The sequence below is a fragment of the Elephantulus edwardii genome, unplaced genomic scaffold, assembly GCF_000299155.1.
Source record: "Elephantulus edwardii isolate Elephantulus edwardi_28Jun2011 unplaced genomic scaffold, EleEdw1.0 scaffold00153, whole genome shotgun sequence".
In the NCBI taxonomy this organism is placed as follows: domain Eukaryota; kingdom Metazoa; phylum Chordata; class Mammalia; order Macroscelidea; family Macroscelididae; genus Elephantulus; species Elephantulus edwardii.
This window is the reverse complement of record NW_006399903.1, coordinates 1,849,819-1,875,609: the sequence shown is the minus strand read 5'-3', so window position 1 is coordinate 1,875,609 and position 25,791 is coordinate 1,849,819. Positions and strand designations below refer to the sequence as shown.

The 25,791-nt window shown below is 40.8% G+C and overlaps 1 protein-coding gene and 1 pseudogene across 1 annotated transcript in view; one reads left to right on the top strand and one right to left on the bottom strand.

Moving 5' to 3' along the window:
- The window catches only part of DNAH5 (dynein, axonemal, heavy chain 5), a 382,826-nt gene that overhangs the window by 252,071 nt on the left and 104,964 nt on the right, over positions 1-25,791 (top strand). The window contains exons 56-60 of the mRNA XM_006895016.1: positions 9,449-9,680; positions 13,412-13,526; positions 13,809-13,985; positions 18,456-18,659; positions 21,164-21,343. Of these exons, the coding sequence (XP_006895078.1) occupies positions 9,449-9,680; positions 13,412-13,526; positions 13,809-13,985; positions 18,456-18,659; positions 21,164-21,343 (908 nt within the window). The remainder of the gene's footprint in view (positions 1-9,448; positions 9,681-13,411; positions 13,527-13,808; positions 13,986-18,455; positions 18,660-21,163; positions 21,344-25,791) is intronic.
- On the bottom strand, positions 5,276-7,256 carry LOC102871668 (annotated as a pseudogene).

Genomic DNA, 25,791 nt, shown 5'->3' with positions numbered 1-25,791 from the left:
CCATCTTCTCTTGATACTTCCTGGATCGTTTAATAATCTGCCCAAAGTATCCTTAAGTATTGCCACCCGTGGCTTGAATTTGTTTTTCAGCTCCTTCAGCTTAAGAAATGCTGAGCGAGTTCGGCCCTTTTGATTTTCTGACTCCAGCTCTCTACACATTTCATTATAGTATCCTGCTTTGTCATCCTGGGCTGCCTTTTGAAATTTTCTGTTTAGCTCTTTGATTTCTTGGTTTCTTGATTTCAGTATATACAGAATTATAATTGTAACCAAGCTGATCAAAGTAAAGACTCATCACCATTGCACCAGATCCGACTCATGGCTGACCCTCCAGTGAGGTTTCAGCCACTGTTGGTCACAAGGGAGTAGATTGTCCATCTTTCTCCTATGAGCCACTGGTGGGTTTGAACTGCCTGAGAGGTTCCGCCTTTCAGTTAGCAACATGACTTCTCTATAAACTATGTCACCAGATCTCCGTCTACCAAGCTAACACATGACCTGCATTATTAACACCAATGTAAATAACATTGCAAATTCATATATTAGAAATGTAGCTAATGTGTTATGTGGTGTGTGGATATTTCTTCAGTTTTCTACAGATGAATGTTCAGTTTTGCCAGAATCATTCATTAAAGAGGCAGTCATGTCCCCACTCAATTTTTTTCATCTACTTGTCAAAGATCAATTGGATATAAGTAGATTGGTTGATTTCTGGGTTCTCAGCTATTCCATTGACCTATGTGTCTTTGCAGTATCAATGCCATGTTATCTTGATTACTATGGTGGTGTAGTAGGTTTTGAGATAAGGAAATGTGACACCTCCTGATTTGTTTTCAAGGTTTATTGGAGACCTAAGGGTAAGACCCCAAACTAAAAAGATCATTGTTGTTGTTGTTGTTAAGTGACATTGAGTTGTATATGACTCATAGCGACCCAATGAATGAAAGACCTGAACTCTTGTATAACTTTTATTTTTTTCTCCGAGTTCATAAGGTTTCTGGAGGCAAGCTATTTCAGAAGTGGATTCCACTCCTGCTTCCAAGCTTGTTTTGCTAGGAGAGCTCCACCAAACACTGTTCACCATGTATAATCATTATTGCATTTGGCACATCAGTGTCGCAGTGTTTAGCATCACAGCAACTACAAGTCACCTCTGTATAGCCAATGGACAGACCAGTGCTATACCACTTAGAAGAATGTTTGACAAAAAAACAATTTAAACCAGGCCTTAGGGCCACAGATTAAAATCACCCATCTTGGGTTTGGTAGCATAACTTTCTATCCACTAGGCCAACAGAGCTCTCTCTTATGTTGTTGTTATTGTTAAGAGCCATCGAGTCATAGACAACTCATAGTGACCCTATGAACGAAAGACCTGAACACTTGTATAACTTTGGTTGTTTCTCCAAGTTCATAGGGTTTCTGGATGCCAGCTATTTTGGAAGTGGATGCCACTCCTGCTTCCAAGCTTGCTTTAATCAGGGAGCTCCACCAAACACTGTCCACCATGGGTAACCATTATCACGTTTGGTACACCGGTGTCACAGTGTTCAGCTTCACGGCGACCACGAGTTACCTCTGTACAGCAATGCACAGACCAGTGCTGTACCACTTAGTGGAATGTTTGACCAAAACCAATTTAAACCAGGACTGAGGGCCGCAGATTAAATCTATGGTATGCACAGACTTCCAAGCATGACCAAAAACTCACAACCAGGAACTGATAAAATTGATGAATGAGATTTTCTAAAAATAAAATCCTTATGTGTATATGTATATATGTGTATATATACATGTATATATATATGTATATATATGTGTATATATGTATATATTTGTATATGTGTATATATGTATATATATATATGTAAAATTTACCTACAAGGTAAAAAGGAAGCACACAGACCAGGAAATAGTTTGACAAGTATCTGAGAAGGAACTCATATCTAATATCTATCGGTTATTTCAAGGTGTCAATATGAAAATGACCCACAACCCATTACGAAGTGGGTAGAAGATTTGAGCAGATGCTTCACTAAAGAAGAAAGTCAGAGGACCAACAATCACATGGAAAAAGGCTCAGAATCCCTAGCCGTTAGAGAGATACAAATCAAAACAATGAGATATCATCTCACCCCAGCAACAGTGACAAGGTTCAACAGGACGGACAGTCATCAAATACTGGCGAGGATTCAGAGAGAGGAAGCTCTCATACACTACTGATAAATGCAGTGTGAAACAGAAAAACTACTGTGGGAGGCAGACCGAAGAGTCCTCGAAAAATTGAAAATAGAAATACAATTTGGCATAGCTATCTCAGTTTTAAGAATATGTCCCAAAGAAATCAGAACTGTGCACATATGCACATCTATGTTTGTCCTATGGACTGCCAAAAGAACAAACAGATATGTCTGGAAGAGGGTGCGGGCAGAGTGCTCCCTGGAGGAAAGTGGATAAAGCTTCATTTATGTACTTTGGGCATGTTTCTAGGAGAGGCTATTCCTTGGAGACTGCATCATCATGCTTGGAAAGGTGGAGGGACAGTGTAAGGAGAGGAAGACTCTCAAAAAGATAGATTGACATAGCAATGGGCTCAAGTGTTCCAGAGATTGTGATAATGGCACAGGATAGGACAGGTTCAGATCCGTTGTTCACAGTATCATACTTGATGGCACCTAACAACAACAACAACAACAACAACAATAATAATAACATGTTTATTGTAGCATTATTACCAATAGCAAGGAGATATAAGTTGTCCAAGTATCCATCAGCAAATGAATAACTATGGTACATCCACAGAATGGAAAATTACATAACTGTGAAAATTAACGAACTTGTAAAACATTACAAAAATGTAGATGAGTCTGGAGGACATAATACTGAGTGAAATATCTCAGTCACAAAAGGACAAATTCTACAAAGCCCACTGTGTTAATAGGAGAATGGATATGGTGGGAGTACAGGAGAATGGATAGACTATGAGCCTGTGGTAGGTGAAAGGGATGGTATTATGAAAAAAATGGAAAATTAGACTTATGTGTATAACAATTAACAAACTGGGACAGGTGAAGCATTACAAAATGAATTGGGGCAGGAATAGGGAGGAAAATGATATATGGATTAATGAAAACCAATTTCTCTGTAAACTTTCACTAAAATCACAATTAAAAACTAGAGAAGAAAACATTACAACAAGTAATACCTTCCTTGTAGAATGGATTTGAGATTTACTTTAGATAATATATATGTAATATTTAATTCAAGAGCTAGCTCATAGAAAAAGTAAAACAAAACAAAACACCAAAAAAACACAAAACAAGCCAATAACACTATCATCAAGCAAAATTTGAACATTTTACCCTTGAAACTCTTTTGAGAGTTTCAAATTCGGAATGTTAATTAAAACGCTCTATGCATCAGAGAGCTGGGCAATGACTAGGGATGATAGAAGGAGAGTTGATGCCTTTGAGCTGTGGTGCTGGAGAAGAGTATTGAATATACCATGGACTCCTAGGAGAACAAACGAGTTTGTTCTGAAAAGGGTGAAGCCAGGCTGCTCTTTGGAGGCAAGGATTCCGAAGTCCTGTCTGGTATATGTTGGATGTGTTGCAAGGTGGGACCAGTCCTTGGAGAGGGACGTCATGCTTTGAAGGGTGGAGGGACAGCGCAGGAGAGGAAGGCCCTTTGTAAGATGGATTGATTCAGTGACTGGGTAATGGCGATGGGTGTGTTGGGGACAACAAGATTGGCACAGGATAGAGCAGGGTTTAGGGATGTTGTAAATAGGGTTGCTATGAGTTGCAAGCAACTGGATGGCACATAACAACAACAACAAATTAATTAAAGAGTGAGTTATTAATCTATCATTCAAGGTTGTAGTTTACCAGGAATTATGTGAATGAGAAAGATGACACAGGTTTCTAGTTCTTAACACTCATGTTCTTTCAGTATCATTGTGTAAAATGTCTCTCTTGACATGTTATTCCTTAATAAAAGAGAAAAAAAGGGAAATAAATAAAAGAGAATAAACCCCCTTACTGTAGTGAACCATTACTAAAAGGGAGCAGATAACATTTTTTTGTCTTTCTTACCATCACCAGTTAGGATCTCTCCTTTCATTCCTTCTCTTTTCCTTTCTTTTTTTCTGGGCTACATTTCTATTTTCTTTAATGTACAATATTCAACCCTTTCCTGCATTTTTATGCAAACTCTTAAGCTATTTATTCTAAGATGCATTAAAATGATGGTAATCATTTTTATCTGCATTGTGCAAGTCCATTAACAAAACCTACTGCTCGTCGCGTTGGTACCAGCTTGCAGGGGACAGAACTATAAAACAGAGTTGAACTTCCCAACAGGCCAACACACTTTGTGTCAACAGTCAGGAAATTTGGAGATGTATTGCATTGGGCATGCCCACTGTCAGGGACTGCTCCAAAATACCGAAGGGGATCAATGTCGGTATGAAGACTAAGGTGAGCCTGATTCAGGTCATGGTCTTCTCAATCACCTGCTATGCATCTGAGAGCTGGACGATGAATAAGAATGACAGAAGAAGAATTAATGCCTGTGAGCTGTAGTGTTTGAGAAGAGTACTGAAGAGAGTAACAATAGAACACACAGGTATGTCTTAGGGAAAGTATAGCTGGGGTGCTCACTGGAGGCAAAGGTGGTAAATTCCTACTTTGGACATGTAGCTAGGCAAGGCTATTCCTTGGAAAGTGACATCGTACTTGGAAAAATAGTAGACAAGCGAAGGAGAGAAACGCCCCAATGAAATGGACTGATAGAGTGAATTCAGCAATGGGCTCTAGTGTGTCGGAGGAGATAAGGATGGCATAGGATAGGGCACGGCTCAGGTCTGTTGTTCTTAGGGTTGCTGTGAATCACACTTGACTCGATGGCACCTAACAACAACATAGATTTCCAAAGCTGTAATTTTTTTTAAAACTCTAAGCTGAAAGTAGTGGCTCAAAGCAGTGTTGCAATCCTGAAGGTTCCTGGTTCGAATCCACCAGCTGCTCCACCAGAGAGCAATGAACAATCTCCTCCTGTGCGATTAACTGCTCCTGAAAACCTGCCAGAGAGACAGCGATGGGTCAGTTCCAACTCGAGGGCACACAACAACAACTGTATGAACACAATAATAATAAAGTTCACATTCTTTAATTGTTAAACATTAAACACCAATGGCTCCCAGAAGGTGGTGATGATCTCTCATGGTTCAGAAATAATTCAGATGTCTGACAGTCTGTGAAAGTTTTTCTTCTTTTCAGAAGTCTTGTCGGATGTTTTGTTTGCCTCTCCACGTTGCTGCTTTGTTTGATAGATTTCATTTTCTAGTTGTACAATGCTCTGTTCAATCTCCTAATGCTTATCAACCAGGGATACCCAAGTTGCCTCCATTTCTCTCAATTTAGTCCCAGCTGTTAGTTGCATGTTCTTTCACTGCCAGTTGAAATCTTGAGTATGTTTCCTTAATTTCTGGAGCTCTTCTTTTTTTTTTTTATGTGAACCAGATTTTCATTGTGTCCTTTCCAGGCATTGCGTCCATGCTGCGACATTAGTTTTAGCTTCTCAGTTCGAACGGCTACTGGGCCATAGGATTATTTACACATCCTGGACATGCAGGAATAGAATTTTTCTGGCCCGAGGAAGAGACTGGAAGCTCATACTGTTTTGTACTGAGCAACTCAGTTGGTTGTCGAGCAGTCGGTCTTTCAAATTGGTTCCTCATTATGTTGATTTCAAAAAGCAGAATGATCTGGGGCTGTAAGGTAGAGCAGGTAGTTCTTTGTAGGTCGGTATCTGTCCTCTTCCACCAGCTCCGCAGGCACCTTGCTTACACCGGGTGCTTCATAACCTTGATCAAACAGGGCAACACATCCACCACAGCCTCTCTGGCCACTAAACCTTTGCCTACAGTTATGATTACTTAAGATTTGATGGGAATCTCAAGGCTGTGATCTTAATGAAAGGAGACGGGCCCCTTCTTTCTCACACGGAGTGGCCAGTGGAGCCAAATGTCTGGCCTTTTGTCACCACGTGCTTTAACGCTGTATCACCAGGACTTCTTATCTTTCAAACAGAACTTGTATGTTCCTTGGGGTTATGCCAACTTTGTTGTTGTTATTATGTGCCATCGAGTTGCTGGTGACGCATAGTGACCCTATGTATAACACCTCTGAACCCTGCCCTACCTTGGCCAACCTTGTTATTTCTGACACACCTATCCACATTACCCAAGTCACTGAGTCAATCCATCTCGTTGAAGATCTTCCTCTCTTGCACTGTCCCTCTCCAAGGACTGATCCCTCCTTGCAACCTGCCCAAAGTATGTCAGATGGAGCTTCAGAATCCTTGCCTCCAAGGAGCAGCCTGGTTTAATCCTCCCCAGGACAGACCAGTTTGTTCTCCTTGTGTCCCCTGGTATATTCAATACTGTTTTCCTGCACCACAGCTCAAAGGCATCAATTTTTCTCTATCATCCTTAGTCATTTTTCCAGCTTTCTGATGCACAGCAAGTAATTGTGAAGACCATGACATGGATCAAGTGCACTTTAGTCTTAAAACTGACACCATTGCTCTTCTGTAGTCTGGAGAGTTCTCTAATAGCAGACTTTCTCAGGATGATTTGCCTCTTGATTTCCTGGCTGCTGGTACCAAGACTGTTGATTGCAGAGCCAAACAAACTGAAGCCATTAACAATCTCAATCTCTTCGTCTATCGTAGTACTGCCAACTGGCCTTAATATTTCTTTTTTACTCCACAGTACTTATCACAGGGGTGAATGTGAAGGAAATGCTCAATATATATGTGGTGGCTGATCAGCTCTGACTTGGGATTTACTCTTCTAACAGGAAATGTAGTCTTAAAATTGAGCCTGTGCTTAGAGGTAAAGGTCTCCAGCAGCAGATTTCCACCCAAGCATTTCTAAAGGTTGCCGTGTATTAGAGTGGATCACAAATGACCTGCTGCTACTTTTCAGGACAAGATGGCCTGGACATAAAAAAGCTTAGTGACATATCTCTCTATCTCTGTCATCTCTATCTCTATCATCTCTATCTCTATCTCTATCTCTATCTCTATCTCTATCTCTATCTCTATCTCTATCTCTATCTCTATCTCTCTCTCTATCTCTATCTGATAGCACAACCCCAAAAACTTCCCTTTTGTTGACCATCCAGACCAACATCCACAAGCATCACAAAGCCACATTCCCAGAGTGGAGGTTTCCAGGCCTCCACTGGCATTCCCTCCCTACCCCTGTGGGGTTTTAAGCATCCATTTCCTAAACCCCATGCCTCTGGAAACTCTATGAACCTGGTGAACTTATGACAGTTATGGAAAGGCAGTAGGTCTTTTGTTCATAGAGTCGCTATGAGTCACGCTAGACTCTGGCAATCAACAACAACACACTCTCTCTCTCTCGCTCGCTCTTTCTCGCTTTCTCTCGCTCTCGCTCTCTCTCTTGCTCTCGTTCTTGCTCTCTCGCTCTCTCTCCACATACCAAAATTCTATACACATCTGGAGGAATAAAGGGTCTGAATAAAAAAATAAATGAGATTTTTCAGTGTGACCACTGGGGGGCACTTACTTTTGAGTTATTTGTAGCACTTTTGTCCTTATTTAAACTGGAGAACAACTTGGCAGCTCAGCAGAACCTGCTGTGTTTAAGAGCGTTCTTTCTGTGAGTGCCAGAAAACCAAGAATGATGACAGCCTGAATGTCTTTTATTATTTCATGTATGAAGGGGCAATGGAGACAAAATCATTGATGCCATCAGCCTGAGTCTAAAAATGCTGACGTGGAACCACAGTGTTGTAGCTTACAAGAAAAACAAAAAGAATGCAGTGCTACGAAATACCAAAGTCTTTTAAAAAAAGTCACATGCAAACTCTCCCGCCCACACCAGAACCATATTGATACACATTTTGTTGTATGATATTGATGACTATTCCACTTTTCAACTCCTTAAATACTCTTCCACTTCGTCATTGTGATTCTCGTTTCCATTCATTCCTGTGCCTTCTTTTCTGTCTTCTGAATTTTCTCCTTCAGCAAATGCTGTCTTTTTTAGAACACACAGTTGGTTACCCTAAGGACTGTACACCTCCCTGGTGGTGGTGTTCACCTTGGAAGCCTGTCTCCTCTTTGCCTAAAAGCTGTTTTCAGGTTCAGAAGAGTGACTAAGATCCATAGAATTGGGAGCTCTATTAGTTTCTGTCATACCAGCAAGCCTGACCATTTTTTAAATTTTATTTTATTGGGTTTTGTGTGTGTGTGTGTGTGTACTGTCAAATTGGGTCTGGTTAGTACAGAAAGAGATTGCCCATCCTTCTCCAGCAGGCATCTGGTAGATTCGAACCGTGTACCTCTGGGATTACAGTGTAGCTTCTTACCACTAGGCCACCAGAGCACCCTTAAACCTGACCATTTTTATGATTTTGAGTTTTGGTCCTTATTTTTGCCCACTCTTCCCAGGACTTTGGACTATGATCCCTTTCAGAGAGGTTGGCAATGGTAGCTGGTCACTGTCTCATTCTCCTAGCCCGTGAAGTTCTTCTAGAGTCATGAAGACTGAAATCCTTGAGGTCTTTTAGTACTGTGATTTATGAGTTTGCTTGTTTAGTTGAAAGGCGTGGCCTCTTCAAAGTATGTGGTTCTAATCCACTGACTGCTCTGTGAAACTGTTGAAACCCAAACAGCTATGTCACGGGAAATGTGCAGCCAGAGTGTTCCTTAGAGGCAAAGATGGAGAAACTCTCTCCCACATACGGTGAGCATGTTGCTTGCAGAGGGTGTACCTTGGAAAGGGATATCATCTTTGGTAGAGAGTCAGCAAAAGAGAAGAACTCCTGCTGGATGGGTTGATGCAGTGGCTGCAGCAATGGGCTTGAGTGTGTAATAGATGATGAGGGTGGGACAGGATAGGATGAGATTCAGGTCTGTTGTTCATAGGGTCACTAAGAGTCGTACTCAAGTCAATGGCACCTAACAACAACAATTAGTACATAGTTCTAGAGTGGAGGGACAGCGCAGGAGGGGAAGACCCTCTATGAGGTGGATTGATTCAGTGACTCTGGTAATTGGGATGGGTGTGTCAGAGGCAATGAGATTGGCACAGGATAGAGCAGGGTTTAGGGCTGTTGTACATAGGGTCGCTATGAGTCGCAAGCGACTCAACGGCACATAACAACGTAACAACAACCTAGTACAGCACACAGTCTAGTCTATACAGTATGGTATTAGTACATAGTCCACTCATTCTTTCATTTTCGTCACTCTTCTTTGCTCGTGGCAGGAAGAGACCAAAGGTTGCACTTTAGTTGCTTGCTTGCAAACTTTTAAGACCCTGGTGGCCACTCACCAAAGTAGGAAGCCAGTCAAACTATAATTGTAACTCACAGCCTATTTCTCATGCTGTCGTCTTTATTCTTCCTAGTATCTGAACACTTCCTGTCGTCCTATAATATTGACTGCAGTTTGGAGACCAAGAAAGAGGTGGTCCAGTGCATGGGCTCTTTTCAGGATGGAGTGGCCGAGAAGTGTGTGGATTATTTCCAGAGATTCCGGCGTTCCACCCACGTGACACCTAAATCCTACCTCTCCTTTATCCAGGGGTATAAGTTTATCTATGGAGAAAAGCATGCAGAAGTGCAAACCCTGGCCAACAGGTACGTATAAAGACCAAATAGGAATGAGTTTAAAATAACAGTTTTCAACCAGGGGCAATTTAGCCCTTGAAGGTCATTTGACAATGACTAAAGACATTGATTCTTTTTTTAAAATAGCTTTGGTACTGAAGTGTGTAAATGCATCAGGCTTTGAATCCAACGGTCGGCATTTCAAATCCACCGACTGCTGTGCAGAAGAAAGATAGACAATCTCTTCCCTTAAAAATTTACAGCTTTACGAACCCATTAGAAGGTCATTCTGAGTTGGAAGAGACTGGACGACATTGAGAAGGAGAGAGAGTGATACCACTAACAAGTGCTTTTGTGATGCAGTCACTTAAGCAACTTTGCTGCTCACCAGAAAGAGGATGGTTTGAACCTATCAGTTGGTCTGTGCGAGAAAGATATGATGGTCTTCTTCTAGAAAGATTTACAGCCTTGGAAACACAATGGGGCAGTTAAACTCTGTCCTCTAGGGTCACTGTGAGATGTAATCAATGTGACCCAAGTGGGTTGTTTTGTATTCAGTGATGCTGATATTTGGAGTAATTAATTGTTCCATCAAGTCAACTGACTCAACACTGACCTGTCAGTGGCTTTTCAGAGGCTGTAAATCACCTGGGAGGAGATTGTCTCATGGAGCAGCTGGTGGATTCGAACCACCTGCCCTCAGAGCCGTCAGAATTCCTTTGACCTTTACAGTAGAAGTCATGGATTCTGCTAAACACCTAAGATACACAGGGCAGCCCCCTCAACAGAGAATCAGTATCGTTATTGCTAAGGCTGAGGACCCCGGCTCTGCAGCTGATCCTAGAGTGTTGTTTCTTGCGTCCTACCGTGGACTGACTACCAGTAGGTTGAAGAAATTTGTCTTGTGAGATGTCTTGCTATAATACTGCTTAGAAGCAAGGAAGGAAAAACTTTACCTCACTTATTTTAGACATATTGTCGGGAGAGACCTGTCAGTCCCAGAGAAGAATCCATGTTTGATAAAGAAGGTCAGTGAGAAAGAGCAACACCAAGGCAAACTAGGAGATGGATTGACCCAGTGTCTGCAGTCAACGGGCTCCAATATAGCAACAAATGTGAGGGTGACTCAGGACTGGGTTTCACTCTATTTACAAAGGGTCACTATGAACTGGCACTGGCTCAATGGCCCCTAAGAATCCGACAGGGTGGACAATGCTAAGTTCTTAGTAAGTCAACAGATTCAAACTATGAGCTGCAATACTATGCAATCCTATGGGGCAGAATATAAAATGATCCAAGAAGCATTAAAAAAAGATTAAAGGAGTGTACAGAGTCATTGTACCAAAAAGAATTGGCTGACAAAGAAGAATGTCAAGAGGCATTGGTGATGAAAGAGGAAGTTTAGACTTAGTGGAAAAAAAAAGTCCCAGGAATTGGTATGATACGAATTGATGTATTTCAACAAACAGATGTTGCCCGGGATGTGCTCATCAGGTTGTGTCACGAAATCTAGAGGACCACCACCTGGCCAATTGCCTGGAAGAAATTCATATTTATTCCCATTCCAAAAAATGGTGACGCAACAGAGTGTGGAAATTATCGAATAATATCACTCATATCACACACAAGCAAAATCCTGCTGAAGATTATTTTAAAAAATCACTGGAACAGTACATTGACAGAAAACTACCAGACATACAAGCTGGGTTTAGAAGAGATTGTGACACTAGAGACATTATTGCCAATGTCAAATGGATCTTGGCAGAGAGCAAAGAGTATCAGAGGAATGTTTATCTGTATTTCATTGACTATGCAAACACATTTGACTATGTGAATGACAACAAATTGTGGCTAAACTTGAGGAAAATGTTACTTATAGAACACTTGATTGTGCTTATGTGAAACTTGGACCAAAAAGCAGTCCTCAGAACAGAGCAAGGAACATGGCATGGTTCACAATCCAGAAGGGAATATATCAGGGATACGTCCTGTCTCCATACCTTTTGAATCTATATGCAGAACAGATCATTCGGGAGTCTGGGCTTTATGAGGGGGAATATGGCATCAGGATTGGAGGAAGGCTTATCAAAAACCTATGTTATGCAGATGACACAAACCTGCTTCCTTCATCTGAAGAAGACCTGAAGCACTTCCTGGAGAAGGTCAAGGGCTGCATGTAGTCTTCAGTATGATTGAAGCTCAACATAGAAAAGAGATTCTCACTGCTCACTCAGCCAATTGGTACTGACATGATGCATGGAGAAGAGATTGAGATTGTGGAGCTGAACAAGCTGTAATTTTTTAACAATTTTTTAAAAAAAATCTGCTGTCAGGGTCCTCTCCAGAGTACTGAGAAGCAACAGTGTTAGTCTAGAGACTAAGGCATGCTGATCCTGGTCAAGGTCTTTGCAGTTACCTGCTATGCACCAGAGAACTGGAAAATGACTAAAGATTACAGAATAATCAATGCCTTTGAGTTATGGTGCTGGAGAAGAGTCTTGAATATACCATGGACTGCCAAGAGAACAAATTGGTCTGTTCTTGGAAAGAGTGAAACCAAGTGTCTCCTTCGAGCCTAGAATTTTGAAGGATTCTGGGACTTCATCTGACATACTTTGGACATGTTGTAAGGAGGGACAGGTCCTTGGAGAGAGACATCATGTTTGGGTGGGTGGAGGGATGGCGCAGGAGGGGAAGACCCTCTACGAGGTGGATTGATTCAGTGACTGGGGTAATCAGGATGGGTGTGTCAGAGGCAATGCGATTGGCACAGGATAGAGCAGGGTTTAAGGCTGTTGTACATAAGGTCGCTATGAGTTGCAAGCGACTCGATGGCACCTAACAACAACAACATCAAATACTTTGGGCATGTGGCCAGGAGGGACTGGTCCTTGGAAAAGGACCTCATTCTTGGAAGGGTGGAGGGACAGCACAGGAGAGAAGATCCCACATGAGATGGATTGATAGAGTAACTGGGGAAATGGGGGTAGGTGTGTTGGAGTCGGTGAGACTGGCTCAGGCCAGGGCAGGCTACAATGAGTTACAGGTGACTTGATGGCACATAACAACAACCACAACCACAACCAGTTTCTTGGTTTTTTAGGAGCCAGAGTATTCCTTAGAGGTAAAGATGCTGACATACTTTGTCTCACACCCTTTGCCAGAAGGGACTTACTGCCAGACGAGACTGGGTGATCAGAGAAGGAGAGGAAATTGCCTATCAAGATTGATGGACACAATGACTGTAAAATGGGCTGACGGGGATGGTACAGAATAGGGCAAGATTCAGATCTGTCCTTCAGAGGGTTACTGTGAGTCAGAGTCTATTTGACGGCACTTAACAGCCACCACCACCACTTTCTATGAGGTGGTGGTGGTTCAGTGGTAGAATTCAAGCCTGTGCCTTTATCCTTCCCATCAGACACTCTTGGGTATAATAACATTTGCAGCATATTCATTTATGAAATACAATCATCACTACTCTTAGTAAAGGAACCCTGGTGAGGTAGAAGGTGAAGTGATGGGCTGTTAACCAAAAGGTTAGAAGTTTGAACCCACCAGCTGCTCCATGGGAGAAAGGTGTTAGTGGTTTCTTTACACTGAGATTTACAGCCTTGGAGGTCTCATGGAGGACCACCATGTGCCACCATCAATCAATTCTGCAGTGGTGTGTTTGCTTTAAACGCATCTTAGTCTAATTGGAAAATGTGGCCAAGTACCGTATATTTTTGACACTGCTGGCTTGGACTTTTAAATCCTAGAATGAATACTGGATTGGAAAAACTCAAAGAGGCATCAGAATCAGTTGCAGCCTTGAGCAAAGAACTAGAAGTGAAAGAGAAGGAGCTGCAAGTGGCCAATGAAAAAGCCGACACGGTAGGTGGACATTTACATGTCTATCAGATTCCTTTAGCATTCTGGGCTCTTAATCATTAATGGTATGTGTATAATTGCTAGTATATCACCTACGAGTGTACTTTTAAAAGAATCCATTACAGTGAAGCACTGTTAGTTTTATGTATGAAGAACTGGGTGAGTGGATGGAATCAACGAGTCAAGGCAAATATGTGCCTTTTCACCTGGGTCCTTTGTACCTGTTAAGGAGATATTTGCTGGGTTTTGTTTTTTTGTTATTGTTGTTTGTTTCCTACAACTTAGGTTTTAAAAGAAGTTACAATGAAAGCACAGGCAGCTGAGAAGGTGAAAGCCGAGGTCCAAAAGGTGAAGGATAAAGCCCAGGCCATTGTAGACACCATCTCGAAAGATAAGGCCATTGCCGAAGAAAAACTGGAAACAGCAAAACCAGCTTTAGAAGAAGCAGAGGCAGCCCTGCAGGTATGTCTGTGTGATACAGCAGAAGAGCTTTAGCACCCGGGAGGCAGACTGTGGCACAAAGGTTTGTTATAGCAAAGGTTTCGTTTAATGCTCCCATCACTGAAATGGTTTCTAGCAATTTTCTGGTTGAAGACTTGCTGAGTTCTTTTAGGTTTTGCATATAGTCCCTGTGGCACCTCATTCTTCACTGGCACGTGATGATCACTGTCAGGATGGTGGTGGGGAGCGCTGTGTCTCATTTCAGTTCTGTCCTCAATAAGATGTGTGGTTTTGAGAAAGTCACATCAACTCTACAGGCTGTCATTCACTCATTCACGGAAAACACTGAGGACCTTTGAGATGCCTTATTTAATTTAGCTTTTCTTTTTCTGTGTGTGTGTGTGTGTGTTTCTTTTTTTAAAACTTTAAAAAAATTTATTTATTAATCTTAATGAAAGTTTACAGAGACTTAGGGTTTCCAGTCATTCATTGTTGCACTTCTCTCCCTGCCCACCCCCCTCCCCCCAAATTTACTCTTCTCCTTGAAAAGTAAAACTTTTTCATTGTTATGCAGTCCCTCCCCCAAGTCCACTGCACTGTGCAGCCTTCATTCTGGACTCCTGTCATGACAATAATACCTAATCATATATCCCTTTAAAACAGTTCTCTCCCTCATCTGTTACAGTGCAGTATTCATCATGTCGAGGAACCCTTGTGATATAAGATGCTTCGTGTTGGACACTAACTTAATGATCAGCAGTTCGAATCCACCAGATACTCTGTCAGGGAAAGATAGGTAGTTTTTCTTGATAAAAGGTTGCCATGGGTTGGAACCAACTCAAAGTTAGTGGGTTGTGTATGTGTTAGCTAAATAAATAACTACTGACCAGTGTTAATATATCTAATTAGAGGCAGAATTTGAACAGACATCTAACACATGCAATCAGTGCAATAGTGGAAGGATTACCCAATAGTCAAGGTCCACATGAGAATTTAAGTGTGTTTGCTTGCTGATTTACAGTAGTTTGCGCTTTCAACTGGATTTCAAAAAATATGGTGAAACCTAGTTGAAATTGTTTACTACACGTTAGTAACTGAGCATGTAAATACTTTGCTTTTTAGTTAATCTGTCCCTGAGTTCAGTTGCTGAAATTATAAAGAAAGTTGGGTTCACTGATACAGTGTGTGTGGTAAGCCAGAAAATATGTTGGGGAATGGTCCAGTTTTGAAGATTTAATTTAAGATCATTAAAAACTCATTTTAAAGTAGCTTTTCCTTTAATCTTACTCATCATCTACTCTTTTACACACTGCTAATTCAAGTTATTAGATATCTGAATTGAGCACGTATTTTTAGCTGATAATGTAATTACTCTTTTACCAGTTCCTTAACATACTTCCTGCAACAATTCTGCACCTTTTGGCCCACATTAAGTTGTTAAGTTTCCTGAGTCCATATAATACATGGCTTTATAGGTTTTTTAGTCAATGAAGATATTGCCTTTACTCTTTTCTTCTCCCTTTTTCACACCGTTTTTATATATTGAGATATCTTTCCTTCTATGTTTTCCTAGCCCTAGAGTTTTCAGTGTCTGGTTTCTGAGACTTAGAGGCATCGTAATCCCTTTTTATCTCTTTGGTTTACTTGAGAGTTTCTGATCAATACAGAAAAAAGGATGACAGCACACAGGAACACAGACAACTTTGTTGAACTTATGTTATCTTCTGGCATCACAGAACAGAGCATCTGGTAACTAAAAATCTTATTAAATGGCTAAAGCTTTCAAACATTTGGGAAGCTTTCCATGCCTTTTGATATTATGTTTTCCAGCATCCTCCTCATTCAGTGATCTCTACCGAATAAGTAAGATGAAGTCGTTGACAGTTTCAATCTTTTCTCCATCTAATGGAACTTTTCTAAGCAGGTATTAGAAATTGTCAATTCTGATTCATTCTACTACTAAGAATTTACCTTTACTTGCCAGATATTCAGAATCATAATCTAAACCTTAACAAGATCTCCAGATGAATCTTATTTCTATTTGATGTTCTCTAAGAATCATTTGGGCATATAGTTAAGCCATAGGTCTGGATTCGGCATATCTGAGTGTGACACATGAGTGGGAATAGGAATCGTTGTTGTTAGGTGCTGTCAAGTTGAGCATGACTCATAGTGACCCTACAAACAATAGACTTGAACCTTGTCCTACCCTGTGCCATCCTTACAATTTCTGACACACTCAAGCCCATTGCTGCAGTCACTGTGTCAATCTAACTGTTTGAAGGTCTTCCTCTTTTTTGCTATCCCTCCACCTTCCCAAGCATGGTGTCTCTTTCCAGGGAACCAAGGAACAAACTACACTAACAGCATGCCTGAAGTATGTGAGATGCAGCTTCATCAACTTTGTCTCCAAGGAGGACTCGAACTGCACTTTCTCCAAGACATACATGTTTGTTCTTTTGGCATTCCATGGGATATTTAGTACTTTTCTCCCACACCACAACTCAAAGCATTAATTCTTCTTCTGTCATCCTTATTCATTGGTCATCTCTCAGCTACAAAACAAGTAGCTGAAAAGACCATGACCTGAATCAGGTGCACCTTAGTCCTCAAATGCAAATTCTCAGCAGATTGTCAAACTAGAATGAACCAGTTCAAAGCCCTGTGTCTAAGAGCTTAGTAGAATGTGTTTTGTTCTAGTTTCTTTATTAAAAGTTCAGGTCTCAGCTAAGAAAGCTCTAATTACCCAGCCTGTCAGCCCTGCACCTTCAGGCTAGTGTCAGTTCCCTGTGACAAGTCAGAGTTGCTTAAGACACAGAGAGAGAAAGACAGGTTCTTGACCTACATAAGTAATGAGTAGGACAGTACTCAAAGTCGTCTAGATTTTCCCAGGGTTAGTGTCCCTGATAGCTACTTCATTTTCGTTAAGATCACACATTCCCCTTCCTGACACAAAGTATGATTTTAGGGAGTCACAGCTCTTCACGTCTGTGACAGACTTTCTCTCTTCTCACTGACCATGAGAAAATGTTCAAATGAAAAAAAACCTCAACTTTTCCAGGTGCATACTTAAAAAAAATTGTTTTTGCATTAAATATGCTTCAGACTTTGCATCTAACTTGAAAAAAATATTACCTGCCAAAGTTTCTGAAGCCATGAGAGCTGGGTGTTGGTTTTGTTTGTTTTTTTGTTTTTTTTTTTCTTGTGTGTACCATCAAATTGGATCCGACTGGCACAAGAGGAGATTGCCCCTCCTTTTCTCCAGTGGAGCATTGGGTGGATTTGAACTGTGTGCCTTCAGGATCACAGTGCATCTTCTTGCCACTAGGCCACCAGACCTCCCTGCTGAGTTCATTTTCCAACTTTTAACAGAAAAATAGCTCCTGCTTCCCTGTACTTGTTTGACTAGATGTCCTTCTATTTTTATAATAATGGTCTCGTAGTATTATTTTCCTTTAGAGGCAAAGCTAGTTCACTCAGCATAATGCTCTCTAGTCTCTCCCAAGTTATGTAGTATTTTTTGTAATCATTTCTCTTGAGTGCTGCATAGTATTCCATTATGTGAATGTACCACACTTTCTCCATCCATTCAGTTATAGGGAGATAATTATGCAACAATGAATGAATTTTTTTTAAAGTGAATTGGGATAGGGTAAAGGGAGGGGAGTGGGGGTAAAATACACAACTATGAATGAGTGAAAGTCTAACTTTTCTCTAAACTTTCATTAAAATCACAATGAAAAAAAATTTATTTTAAAAATAGCTTCTGAAGTCTTCTTTAAACCATCATTAACTGAACTAGTTAAAAAATATCTGACTTGAACATTAGTGTCTTTTGGGAACTATCTATATAGTTCAAATTTATAAAAGCAACTTAAAGGTTAGATAAGGCTCTTAGGGGGCATTGACTTTATATTGAGGAACATCTCAAGGAAACAAAAAGAAAATTCTTGCAGAACTCAAGGAGACTAGTCAATTTCACCTGGATTATGTGCACAGAAATGGGTTATGCTTTGCATTGTATTCTATGTATATTCCAATGGTGCTGTCTATATGGAGTTGTGCAGATGATTCAAACGCTGTCCAACTCTATTCAAAGGCCCATGGTTTGAACCTGCCAGCAGCCCCACGGGAGAAGAATGGCTGATCTCTTGCCATATCATTAGTGTCTCTGAAAACCTGCTGGAAGTCAAAGGCTGTGCTACTCTGGTGGTTCAAATCCACTAGTAGCTCCTTTGGAGAAAGATAGAATAATTTTCTCCTGTGCCATTTATAGCCATGGATACCCACGTGGATACCCGTGGCAGGTCAGTTATGAGTCTGTTGCTGTTTGATAACAATGAGTTCCGTTTGAGCTGAGTTTTCTCTGTTTATTTTGAACAACAAAACCAACATGCTTGCTGGCCTCTGTTAAAGGTTTTGAGTTAACACATGAGTGCTTGTCGATACTTCTCTGCTGACATGGTCTGGTGACCTCTTGCCATCTTGCAGACCATCAAGCCTTCAGACATCGCAACTGTCCGCACCCTGGGCCGCCCCCCACACCTCATCATGAGGATCATGGACTGCGTGCTGCTATTGTTTCAAAGGAAAGTCAACGTGGTGAAAGTGGACCTGGAGAAAAGTTGTACCATTCCTTCCTGGCAGGAATCTTTAAAGCTGATGACAGCAGGGAACTTTCTACAGAACCTACAGGTTGGTGGTTCAATAATGCCGTGCCAAGAGGAGGCTTAGCTTCACTGGAGCGTCAGAGTCCTTGAATAAAACATAGGCACTGAGCTGATGCGTCTGAAAATACTGCTTTGGTCTTTCTCAGTATTCCTAGAAGTTGTAGTCATGAGAGTTAATGAGACAACACAAAGAGAAGGAGGAGAGTAGTAAGTGGAGTCTGAAGGTTCCTAACTGGTGAGAAGCGAGGGGATAAAGTGAAGGATATATATGGAAGTTATCAGAGATATGAGAAGACCAAGAGACTGAAGTGAAGAGGCAAAGGGAGAAGGGAGTTTTTAAAATGAAGAAGGAATCCAGAGTAGGTTTAATTGAAAACTCCCTTGCAGTGTTTTCAGATGCATCACTTCAATCCCTATGGAATGGTCAACTAACATGAAGAAGACAGTTCGTATCACTGAACTGTACATGTGAAAACTGGAAGACTGTAGGAATGACATGTTTTGTTACTTCTGCATTCACACACACACACACAGAGAGAGAGAGAGAGAGAGAGAGAGAGAGATTGGAAGTGGGCAAGTTAGACTTTTGTGGACTGAGATACAGCATGTGATGTAGAGTAGAGGTAGAACTAATTAGGAATATTCAACCCACATCCATTTCTCAAACTAGAACTTTAGTGCTAACTTTCATTCCATATTCAATCTAGTGTCTCTTAAGTAACTGTTAGTACTGTAGCATTTTCTGAGCCGTTCTGTTATAGATATTATAGTAAATCACTTATGAAACTACTGCTACAGCATTTAGATTTGACCTAGATAACAGTGATGTTGTCGTTGCTGATTGCCTTTGAGTAGAGCATGACTCATAGCGACCCTGTGAACCAAAAGCTTGAAGCCCCTCTACAACTATCGACATTTACAGAGGTTAATGATGAGACAGTATGAATTTACTGTTAGTGGGAAGCGACGTGTTGGTGCACAAAAACAGTGGTGTGCTAAGTGCCACAATGGAAGTTTATTGTACTGTTTGAGTGGCGAGAAGGTTTTGATTAACTCTGTGTGTGGCACTCTGACAATGGGAATAAGAGTGGACAGATGGACCAGGCTTTACAGAAAACTGTGAAAATGGAATTGTGCTTTGAATAAGGTTCTGGCAGGTGACACCAGGCTGGTGTCAATGCTGTTCTTGAAAATTCCTTTATGTTTGTCTTTATGCCATTGTCATCCTTCAGTTACTTCCAGACATTTGTTTTTAAGTTTTGGTGTTTTTTGTGTTTTTTTTTTTTTTTAATTTCTCTATCCTTCAGTGCTTAAGAGTGCAAATAGTTTAAAAAGTGAATTGAAAGAGGTTTAAATGAGGAAATGAGCATAAATTCAAAACTTGTTAGGTGTAAAATACATTCAGAGGGCTTGAATGAGACCAGGTGTCACTTGGCTAAGTATCATAAGCCCAGAGAGATGAGTTAATTCTTGAAGGAAATGATATTGGGCTTGTATCAAATTCAGCTGCTTTGATTCAGTAAGCTACTTCAGTTCAATAAGGATATCTGAAAATTTTTACATGGTATCTATGTCTCCATAAAAAGAACTTTTCAACAGCCTAATGAGTAATAGCTAGCAGTTTTTCAGCAACAGAAATGGGGTGGATGAGCCCAAAGACATATCTGATTCTTGGATTAAAATTCTATTCGTTTTTTTTTTTTAAAAGGTTTAAATGAGAGTTTATTCTCTACATCTTGGATGTTTTGTGAGCACTTTTATTTATAGAATTATTTAGTTGTTAAATGTCTTTCCATGTTAAAAACGTTTAATGATTCTCCTTTTAAAAAATTATCAAAGATCACTTTCAAATATTCCAATTCCATTATTTGAATAGTTTTCCCTTTAGTTGCAGGGAGGAGTTTTTAATCCGTTTCTGTTCCTGCTTTTAAATTTTGTATCCCTGGAAGACAATCATTCAAACTCCTGATAGTTCTGTGATTAAAATTTAATTCACCAGCCTCAGGCCTAATATGCAAGTTATTAGCTTTACATTTCAGGTGATTTTAATAGTACTTCCGTCCGAATTTATTTAGCACTTTATTGACCCTAAATGTTTAAACATATACATCTTTAAGCTGAATATGCCTTTATGTTTGTTTTTCATTGCTGGTTTTATGTATTCTGTAGGTCATTTATTTAGGATTAATACCATTAAGTTTTTCTTGCTTTGAGAATTCTAATAATTATATTAGCATTCACCACCTAAATAATTTAATCTTTTTTATGAATTCCAGACCATTTCTCCAGGCTTGGCACTTCTTGACTATGCAAAGTAACTTGTTTTGTAACATATACTTCTTTGCTATTAGTTCATACTGTGATGTCACCCCAGGACCTTTGCATAAAAAAATCCTGAACCATTGTTAAAATATGATGTCATTCACCCAACTTTGGCTGTTTCCTGGTTCCAAACTGACTGGCAAATGCGAGTGTAATGACCTCATGGAAAGAAGGATTCTGACTTTATCTGACTGCTTTCTTTCCTAGCAATTCCCCAAAGACACAATCAATGAAGAAGTGATAGAATTTTTGAATCCTTACTTTGAAATGGCAGACTACAACAACGAAACGGCTAAACGCGTGTGTGGGAATGTGGCCGGTCTTTGTTCCTGGACCAAAGCCATGGCTTCCTTTTTTTCCATCAACAAAGAGGTGTTGCCTCTGAAGGTAAGCCTCCCAGGTAGAAGTGCTTGAAATGAACCTGCTCAGGGTCTCTAGGTCAACTGGTCTTATCTCTTCACCACAGCACGGGAGCGCTCAGCCTCTGTGCTATTGTACTCGGGTCCACAGGGAGAGTGAAGCCCAGCAAAGCCAAGCTCCGATGCGCCTTTCTTCCCTGTAATCCTTCTTCAATCAGAATTGCATGAGCCTTTAAGCATGGACTTTCTATAACGATACTAAGTCTATTGCGTGCTGCTGGATATTTTTTCAGCTACAATGTCAACGTAAAATAAAAACCACAAAAAACCCCCACAACACTATAGCACTATAAAATTATAGGAATATAGAAGAGGTTCCTATAACATTCAAGATTTCCTGCCAGGGAACTGAATCAGTAAGGCAGGGTCAAGAAATATGATGTTAGTGGCTAGAAAATGCCCCAGACTTGTGCTTTCATTTTTAATAGGATATGAAAAAGCACTCCTCTTCTCTTCATCCTTCAGAATCTTAGTATCACCTATTTGTCTTTATTGCAACTTTGAGACTGCATCTTACATTTATCCTTGAGTGATTTCACTTTACTCTTTATTGGTGAATGTTCACTATGGAAAACACAAAGTTTTCAACAAATGAAGACACAAATACTTTGTTTTTGAAAACCAAATATTGATGCCTCAAAATACATCTATAGATTGATTTGGTATTTTGTTTATCTAGAAGCTTGCTCTCTGAAACATTAACCAAAATCCACGTAACTTGTAAACTAACTTGGAAACATGTAAACAACTCAAGTAAGTACAATCATCATGATAATGATCAAAGGTAGACGAAATGACAGCACAGATGGAATATAATGTTCTTTTTATCCATTACCATACTATAAGGGGCTCTGATGGCTTAGTGGTAAGGAATTTTGCTGCTAATTGAAAGACATGAAGTTCAAATCCCCCAGATGCTCTGCCGGAGAAGGATGACCAGTCTCCTCCTATGCCCCTTCCTGCTTCTGAAAACCCAATGGAGAATCAGCTATGAGTTGGTTCCAGCTCTATGGTACATAACAACCATTGCCATACTGCAATTAGTTTTATGGTAGTTGAGCCTTCTGGGGCTTTGTTGTTGCTGTTGTTTTTGTTATGTGCTGTCAAGTCACCTGAAACTCATAGCGACCCTATATACAGCAGCTCTGAAGCCTGCCCTGTCCTGAGCCAGTCTCACTGACTCTGATACTCTTATCTCCAGTGCCTTAGTTACTGCATCAATCCATGTCATCTGGGGTCTTCCTCTCTTGTGCTGTTCCTCCACTCTCTGAGCATGATGTCCTTCTCCAAGGGTTGATTCCTCCTGGCCACATGGCCAAAGTATGTGAGAAGAAGCTTCAAAATCTTAGCCTCCAAAGAGAAACTTGGTTGCACTCTCTCTAAGACAGACCTGTTTATTTTCTTGGTGGTACAAGACTCATCTCCATAATCACAACTCAAAGGCATCAATGCTGCTTCTATCCTCCTTAGTCATTATCCAGCTCTCTGATGCATAGCAAATAATTGTGAAGATTGTGGACTGGCTCAGGTGCACCTTCGTCTCTAGACTAACATCGTTGCTTTTCAGTACTCTGGAAAGGTCCCTGACAACAGATTTACCTAATTCCCTGACTGCTGGTGCCCAAAGTGTTGATTGTGGAGCTGAGCACATTGTAACTGTTAACAATCTCAGTCTCTTCTCCATCCATCATGGTACTGCCAATTGGCCCAGTGGTGAGAATCTTTATCTTCTTGATGTTGAGCTCCAATTCACATTGAAAACTATAGTCCTTGACCTTCTGCAGCAAGTACTTCAGGTCCTCCTCAGTTTCAGCAAGCAAGCTTGTGTTAACTGCATAATGTAGGTAGTTGATGAGTCCTCCTCTAATCCTGATGTCACCTTCCTCCTCATAAAGTCTAGCCTCTCAAATTATCTGTTCTGCATAAAGATTGAAAAGATATGGAGACAGGACACATCCCTGATATACTCTCTTCCTAATGTTGAACCATGCAGTGTTTCCTTGCTCTGTTCTGAGGACTGCTTCCTGGTTCAAGTATAGGTCTTGCATAAACATAAGTAAGTGTTCTGGGATTCCCATTCTCCTTAAGGTTAGTCACAATATGCTGTGATCCACACAGTCAAATGCCTTTGTATAGTCAGTGAAACACAGATAGATATCCTTCTGGTAAGCTTTGGAGTTTTAGGGCAACTTAAATGAACCAAGACATTTTTGGCTCAGAGAGTTTTAGAACCAATAACTGATGTCTTAATGCTGGACTTCATATGTAGTGGAATAATTGAAGAATATGGCAAAGCTAAAAAAAAATCCTTATATTGCTTGATTAGGTGGCCTTGTAGCAAGAAGCTGCACTGCAATCCCAAAGACACATTGTTTGAGGCCTTCAGCTGCTCTGTGGGAGAAGGTCAGGCAGTCATCTCCTGTGCGATTCATTGCCTTTGAAAACCTGCTGGAGGGTCAGCTATGAGTCACTTCTGACTCCGTGGTACACAACAACAGCAACATATCAAATAAAACGTATAGAATATCATCTGCTAACTTTCCCAGTAAGCTTTCAGTGTCTGATAGGTAATTACATTTGAATAATGGGATGTCATTTTTTATTTTTAGTTATCTTACATTTCATTTTCTCGTAATTTCGGAAAGTGTTGTTGTTAGGTGCCACTGACTATAGTATGACTTATAGCAATCTTACGCATGTCAGACCTGAACCCTGTCCTGTCCTGTGCCACCCTCGTCATCTGTGACATCCTTGATTCAATGTTACTGTCACTGTGTCAATCCGTCTCGTTGAGGGTATTCCCCTTCTTTGCTGACCCTGCTCTTTTCCAAGTATTGTGTCTTTCTCTAAGGACTAGCCCTGCCTAACAACCCGCCCAAAGCATATGAGATGAAGATTCACCATCCTTCCCTCTGAGGAACATCCTGGTGGTACTCTCTCCAAGACATGTTTGCTTGCTCTTTGGAAATTAGAGGTCCACAATTATAGGTGTAACGATTTGTTGCTGTTGTGTATCATCGAGTTGGAACCAACCCACAGCTCACCCTCCATTGGGTTTTCCAAGGTAGTAAATTTTACAGGAGGAGATTGCCCATCCTCCTCCCATGGAGCAGCTGGTGGATTCAGCCTTGTGCGTTTGGGTTGCCAGTGCAGCTCTTTACCACTAGGCCACCAGAGCTCCTTTTACAGGGGTAAGGATTGGCAGGGGAATATTCTCTCTGAATGTTCTAGGAAAGAAGTCTTCCTTCCTTTCCTTAGCTTTTTGTTGTGGTTGACTTAACTTGATGTTACTTGGCTTAGAGATAAATCACTCTAATTTACACCTCTGTCTTCCAAGCTGGAAATGCCGGATATCAGCTTTGTGGTGTCATAGATGATCTTATTTCATTCTCGTGAAACAAAAAACAAACAAACAAAAGCCCTTAAGGCTGTTGTTTTTCCATTTATTTTTTTTTTAAATGGGGAAAGTGAAATTTACAGAGATTAAGTAACCTGCAGAAGTCCTGGAATTCCTAGCTTTAATATTTTAACTTCAAGGATTTCATATCTTTGCTGAAGAAAAAGAATTCTGGTGGCATAATGTGTTACGTGTCAGGCTTCTAAGTGAAAAACCATCAATTTTAATTCGCCAATTACTGCACAGGAGAAATGTGAACGGTCTCCTCCTACGAAGATTTATAGCTTCAAAAACCCTAAGGAGGGCTGTCATGAATTGAAACTAATACAGCAGCAGTGAATTTGGGGCTGAAAAGAATTCAGAAGCAATTTCAGCAGAACACTGACAAGGAACTGTCAGGAATTAAGCCAGATTCAGAAGAGAATGTGCAATGAAGAATCTCATTGCTGGTGTCAGATGGAGCTTGGCTAAAAGCAGAGAAGGCCACAAAGATGTTTACTTGTTTTTCATTGACTAAGCAGAGGCATTTGACTGAGGGGTTCATAACAAATTATGGATAACACTCAGAAATTCTAAAACACTTTCTTGTGCTCATTCAGAACTTATATGTAGGTCAAGGTGAAGCTTTTCAAACCAAACAAGAGCATATTCTATGGCTTAAAAATCAGGAAAAGGGTGAGCTCTGGTGGCCTAGGGGCAAGAAGCTGCACTAAAATCCCAGAGGTGCACAGTTCAAATCCACCAGATGCTCTGCTGGAGAAAAAGGGACAATCTCCTACTGTGCCAGTTAGATGTGATTTGACAGTATGTTGTTGTTATGTGCCGTCGAGTTGTTTCCGACTCATAGCGACCCTATGCACAACAGCCCTAAACCCAGCTCTATCCTGCGCCAACCGTACCGCCTCTGACACACCCATCCCGATTACCCCAGTCACCGAGTCAATCCATCTCATAGAGGGTCTTCCCCTCTTGTGCCTTCCCTCCACCCTCCGAAGCATGATGTCCCTCTCCAAGGACCC